Source organism: Dipodomys ordii, unplaced genomic scaffold, assembly GCF_000151885.1.
Source record: "Dipodomys ordii isolate 6190 unplaced genomic scaffold, Dord_2.0 Scaffold66, whole genome shotgun sequence".
Taxonomy (NCBI): domain Eukaryota; kingdom Metazoa; phylum Chordata; class Mammalia; order Rodentia; family Heteromyidae; genus Dipodomys; species Dipodomys ordii.
In genome coordinates, this window is record NW_012267282.1 from 72320 (window position 1) to 78803 (window position 6484).

A 6484-nucleotide genomic window follows, 5' to 3' on the forward strand; every position below is an offset into this window, starting at 1 on the left:
CCTAAATAAATAAATAATAAACCACAGTAAACAGACACAAACATCTGATGAAATCATAAGAAGTCAAAGGAGGTTACTGTATGTTGAGCATCCCTAATGTAAATGTAATGTAATGCACATGTGCCTACACACAAACACACACACACATAAAAGCAGGAATCTTAGTACACAGCAGTAATCCTAGCACTAGGGGAGGCTGAAGCAGAAAGACCAAGGAAGAATTTAAGGCTAACCTGGGCAAAATTTGAGGCTGGTTAGGCAAACAGCAAGACAGAGTGGATGGGGGGGAGATCTAATGAAACTGAAAAAGTTTCAGATATTGGAGCATTTTCAAATTTTGGATTTGGAATTAAGGATACTAAAATGTTTTTTTTAAAGTTTACCCAAATATAACAACAACAACAAAAAAGTCAAAATCTGGTCCTAAGTAATTTGATTAAAGGACGTTACTTGGGTGCTAGTGGCTACTCAAGAGGCTGAGAATTGAGGCTCACAGTTCAAAGCCAGTGAGAGAAGAAAAGTCGTTAAGACTTTAACCTCCAATTAACTTCCAAAAACAGCTACAAGTGAAGTTGTGGCTCAAATGCTAGAACACTAGCACTGAGCAAAAGAAGCTCACGGAGAAAGCCCAGACTGAGTTCATGTCCCCGTACTGGCACACACACACACAAAAGGATAACAGGGAAAAAGAAAAAAGGATAACAGGGACTACAATGTGCACACAGAAAGCTATCAATGGTCGGTAGAGTGCTCACCTTGAGCTGAAGAGCGCACAGACAGCGTCCAAGCCGAGTTCAAGCCCCAGGACCAACCAAAAAAAAAGAAAAGAAAAAAAAAAAAAAACAGAAAGAAAGCTATCAATGGCCTGGCAGTGCTCTGTTTAGTGATCTTGGTCACAAAGATATTTGTGAAAATGTTAGACTGTACATTTATGCTTATGCATTATTGCTGTTTGATATTCCACAATTTTAAAAATTAGAAAAAGGGATACTGGAAAGAATGCAAAAATTGTAAGATATGCTGAAGTAGTGATATTGGGAGCAACTTGTCTGATTTCTTTTTCCCTCAAGTCTCTTCTATGTACATGCATTGCTCTTGTTTGAGATAGGGTCTAATATTGCAGCCCAGCCTAACCTTGAACTTGGTGCAATCCTCTTGCCTCTGCCCTTCCAAATGAAAGGTCTATACCACCATGCCCAGCATGGTTTATTATTCTTTAATTTAGAAAAGAACATTTATCTTCTTTAACTCATACTTCAATGAAGCCTCCCTTTACTTGTTCAATATCATTACATCAGCCCACTTCAATACATTTTTCCTATGTCCTCCTCTACTTTTTCTAGTGGTCTCTTTACTATGTTTTATTAATTACCATCACTTTCCCTATAGCAAGAGCCCAAAGTTTTTGTTGTTTTTTTTTCTTTTTTGTCCTGGTACTGGAGCTTGAACTCAGTGTCTGTGTGCTGTCCTTTAGCTTTTTCTACTCAAGGCTATCACTCTACCACTCGAGCCACAGCTCTACTTCCAGGTATTTGATGGTTTATGAAGATAAAGAGTCTTACAAACTTTCCTGACTGGGCTTAGCTTCTAACCACAATTCTCAGATCTGAGCCTCCTTAACAGCTACAATTATAGGCATGAGTCACCAGCACCCAACTTAGAGCTCAGTTTTTTTGGAGAACCTATCTCTTGCTCCTTCATCAGCAATTATAAGTTACTGTCTTTTAGATTCTCCCTTTATCTCACCAGGACTGAATTTTTTTTGGAGGGGTGGTCAGTCATGGGGCTTGAAATCTGGGCCTGGCCGCTGTCCTAGAGCTCTTCAGCGCAAGGTGAGTACTCTATCACTTGAGCCACAGCACCACTTCCAATTTTCTGGTGTTTAATTGGAGATAAGAGTCTCACTGACTTTCCTGCCTGGGCTGACTTTGAACCGCCATACTGAGATCTCTGCCTCCAGAGTAGCTAGGATTACAGGTGTGAGCCACAGACCCCCAACTACCAGGACTGCTTTCTAAAGGTTCTATACTTCTACAGGGATGGGAAGTCTATTTTCTGCCAAGGACCATTTAGATATAAAGAACATCATTAAGGGTCATACACAATTATCAAGACAGGCAGACTTGGGGCTAGGAAGGTGGCTCAGTGGTAGAGCGCTTGCCTTGCATGGACGAGGCCCTGGGTTCAATTCCTCAGCACCAAATAAGCAAAAGGAAAAAAGCCGGAAGTGGCACTGTGGCTCAAGTGGTAGAGCGCTAGCCTTGAGCTGAAGAGCTGAGGGACAATGCCCAGATCTAGAGTTCAGGCCCCACGACCAGACCTAAAAAAAAAAAAAGACAGGCAGACAGGCTTAGGGATAGGCCAAGGGCAGCTAAGAAGTGTCTCTCTTGTCACATATTGCACAATTTCTGTAATTCAACCTTTGACAAACTATAAAGGTTGTAGAACTTTCATAAGAATATACATTTAGCTGGACGCCAGTGGCTCACGCCTGTAATCCTAGCTACTCAGGAGGCTGAGATCTGAGGATCATGGTTCAAAGCCAGCCTCAGCCGGAAAGTCCATGAGATTCTTATCTCCAATAAACCACCAGAAAACCAGAAGTGGTGCTGTGGCTCAAGTGGTAGAGCACTCGCCTTGAACTGAAGAGCTCAGGGATAGCACTCAGGCCCAAAGTTCAAGCCCGTAACAACAAAAAAAAAAGTCTCAAGGTAAGGTGAGGGGTGGGAGTGGGGTGGCAGGGAAGGAACAACTGTCCGTCTCAGCCTGTATTTCACTTACCTGAAAAGAGATCTCTGTTCACACCTCCCTTCCCAAGCCAGGGCTCTTTCCCTTGCTCCAATAAGGAAACCACATCTGGCTTAGAAATGCAGAGACCTGCTTACAAGAAATGAAAAAGAGTTCAAAATCAGTCTTTAAATCCTAAGAAAGGCTATTAAAATAAATGACAAGTAGAAGTACGAAAAATCCCCAAAGATTAATTCCCCATCTTTTAAAAATAAGATTAAGGGTTGGGAAGGTGGCTCAGCGGTAGAGCAGTTGCCTTGCATGCTCAAGGCCCTGGGTTCGATTTCTCAGCACCACATAAGCAAAAAGAAAAAAGCCGGAAGTGGCGCTGTGGCTCAAGTGGTAGAGCACTAGCCTTGAGCTGAAGAGCTGAGGGACAGCGCCCAGGCCCAGAGTTCAGGCCCCACGACCGGACCCCAAAAAAAAAAATAATAAAAAAAATAAAAATAAAAATAAGATTAAGAGATTCATGGGTCCGGGAGAGTGGCTCAATGGTAGAGTGCTTGCCTTGCATGCAGGAGGCCCTGGGTTTGATTCCTCAGCACCACATAAACAGAAAAAGCTGGAAGTGGCACTGTGGCACAAGTGCTCGTCTTGAGCTAAAGAGCTGAGTGATAGTACCCAGGCCCAGAGTTCAAGCCCCACAACGGACAAAAAAAAAAAAAAAGAAAGAAAGAAAGAAATTCATATATCCTTTGTAAATGTTCAGCCAGATAATCAAGACTTAAACTGGTCACCAGTGCCTTCTGTCTGTAATACTGGCTACTGGGGAGGAGATTTGAAGACCTCAATTCAAAGCCCGCCTAAGCGCAGGAAAGTCCTTGAGGCTCTTAAGATTAAAAAACAAAAATGGGCTGGGAAGGTGGCTCAGTGGTAGAGTGCTAGCCTTGAGCTGAAGAGCTGAGGGACAGCACCCAGGCTCAGAGTTCAGGCCCCACAACCAACAACAAAACAACAACAACATATATATATATATATATATATATAGAGAGAGAGAGAGAGAGAGAGAGAGAGAGAGAGAGAATGTGTGCTAGCCATGAGCAAAAAAAAGCTCAGGAACAGCACACGGGCTCTGAGTTCAAAAGGCCCATACTAAGGCTCTAATTATGACTTGAAGGAGATGAGGAATACTTACCCAGTGAAACCAGATGGCCATAATTTTCCAGCATCACACATCTGTACAAGTCTCTCTGAGCAGGCTGAAGCCATTTCCACTCCTCCTGGGAGAAATCTATGGCCACATCTCTGAATGTCACTGAACCCTGAAATAACACACAGGCATCTGTACAACCAGTCCCCATGCCTCACAATGCTTGATTAAAGAATGACTAGAGCCTCACCATGGAAAGTAGACAGTGTGTCGATATGGGGGTAATAAGAGTTTCCAGAATTCTGAGTAATTCTGATACCCTGAAGATCCTAGGTTTTTTGTTTTGTTCTATTTCACAACAGAGGAGAAGTAGAAAAGAATATGGATTATTTGCCCAGAAATGACATGCAGTTGTTCACAACTTAGGACTATAGATGAGAACAACACAGACTTCCTGTTCTGGTTGGGAAAAGTCTTCTTTTTTTATTCTATATTATTTTGTTATTTATATTTTATTTCAAATAAGGAAAATAAATATCACAATAATAAATTTTAGCCAGGCGCTGGTGGCTCACACCTGTAATCCTAGCTACTCAGGAGGCTGAGATCTGAGGATCACAGTTCAAAGCCAGCTTGGGCAGGAAAGTCTGTGAGACTCTTATCTCCAATTAACCACCTGAAAACCAGAAATGACCAGAGAGTTTGACTTGAGTTGAAGAGCTCAGGGACAGCGCCTAGGCCCAGAGTTCAAGCCCATGACAGACAAAAAATAAATAAAATATCCAGAACTGGCACTGTGGCTCAAGTGGTAGAGTGCTAGCCTTGAGCTGAAGAGCTGAGAGACAGCACCCAGGCCCAGAGTTCAAGCCCCCATGACCTACAAAAACCAAACCAAACCAAACAAACAAACAACAACAAAAAATTATTAAACAATCTAAAAAATTATGCATATTTTATTAACTGCCTAGCACACCTATATAACTGGAAAAATTCTTAATAACTTACATTTTATGAATAGTAGAGACCACTCCTTTGTAGTTAGTAAACAGTGCAAATTGTGTTTAGTAAACATTGCAATCTTCCTTAATATGGGTCTATGGTTTGGCCAACATTTCTTTATGGTAATAACTGGCTGTATTAGGGTATCAGCAATGATACCCTAACACAATCTCCAACAAATCATAGTGACAATTTTAGAAATATCACAATAAAAAAGACGAGCAACAAACAATACATAAAGTGCACATGCTTCTCAAGAAACATAATGTTTCTCCAAATGGAACCTAAAGCTCTTTGCCTCAGGGTTACTGGAAATAATAAAACAAAATTCTACTTCACAACATGGTTTTGAACACTTCAATGAGCCACACAACCAACCAGGTGCCATGGCTCACACTTTTAATCCTAGCTACTCAACAGGCTGAGATCTGAGGATCAAGGTTCCTGGGAGGAATGTCTGTGAGACCCTTATTCCCAATTAACCAACAAAAGCTGGAGGGACAGTACTCACAAGGAGAGTTCAAGTCCCAGTACCAGCACCAAAAAACAGAAAGAAAGAAAGAAAAGAATAAACAGCAATGTAAAATGTCCCAACTAATAGCAAACCCCATAAGACGTGCCACAGTTATGGTTCACAGTCTTAAAAATTATAACAAAGGGAAATGGCGCTGTGGCTGAAGTGGTAGAATGCTCACCTTGAGCTGAAGAGTGCAGGGACAGTGCCCAGGCCCAGAGTTCAAGCCCCACAACCGACAAAAAAAAAAAAGCATAAAAACTGGGGCTGGGAAGGTGGCTCGGTGGTAGAGTGCTTGCCTTGCATGCATAAGGCCCTGGGATCGATTCCTCAGCACCACATAAGCAAAAAGAAAAAAGTGGAAGTGGCGCTGTGGCTCAAGTGGTAGAGCGCTAGCCTTGAGCTAAAGAGCTGAGGGACAGCGCCCAGGCCCAGAGTTCAGGCCCACGACCGGACCCCAAAAAAAAATTATAACAAAGGAAATGATTTCCTAAACACCTGCAGAAGTGAAAATTAGATTTTCCAGAAGAATTCAAATGGTAGGACAGAGAAAGGAAACTGGTCTCTGGGAAACACTAACAGTATTCCAACCAATATTTTGGGTTTTCTTGCTAAAGAAATTTATGTCATGTCTGAAAAATGAGTCCTGCGAGGTCAAAACTTTTGCCCGCAACAGTTGCATCCCCAGGCAGTCTGGGGCACGAGCTTGAAGAACCTGGAAAGCCCGTTAAAAACAAGCTTCTGGAGAGCCGCCCGGAGTCTGGGACGCGGGCGCCGCGGGCCCCGGGCCGCACGCACCCCTGGGAAGTTCTTCAGCGGTGCCGACACTGCGGGTGGGGCGCGAAGAGCGCTGCGTGGGAACAAGCAAGCCCGAAGCCCGGGAGCGAGGGGCCGGGCAGCAGCCGGGCCACGACCCTCGGGGAGGGGTCTCTGGGGAGCGCCTGGCCGGCCCCAGCTCCCGAAACCTGCACTTCCGAGAGGGAAAGGCACGCTTACCGGAGCCATGACTCGGTCCGGGGCAGGAGAAGACGTCAGGCGGCCTTGGCAGAGCGCCGCGGACCCGCCAGCGGGCCCGCGATTCGGCCACTCGCGGG

The 6484-nt window shown here is 44.0% G+C and overlaps 1 protein-coding gene across 2 annotated transcripts in view; it reads right to left on the reverse strand.

The window, feature by feature from the left end:
- Znf140 (zinc finger protein 140) overlaps positions 1-6467 on the reverse strand; it is a 17603-nt gene extending 11136 nt beyond the window's left edge. For both annotated transcript variants that reach the window (XM_013023023.1, XM_013023022.1), the window contains exons 1-3: positions 6387-6467; positions 3923-4049; positions 2782-2877 (exon numbers count right to left, since the gene is read on the reverse strand). In XM_013023023.1, the coding sequence (XP_012878477.1) occupies positions 2782-2877; positions 3923-4049; positions 6387-6395 (232 nt within the window). In that variant the 5' untranslated portion in view covers positions 6396-6467. The remainder of the gene's footprint in view (positions 1-2781; positions 2878-3922; positions 4050-6386) is intronic.
- Between the last annotated feature and the right edge of the window lie 17 nt (positions 6468-6484).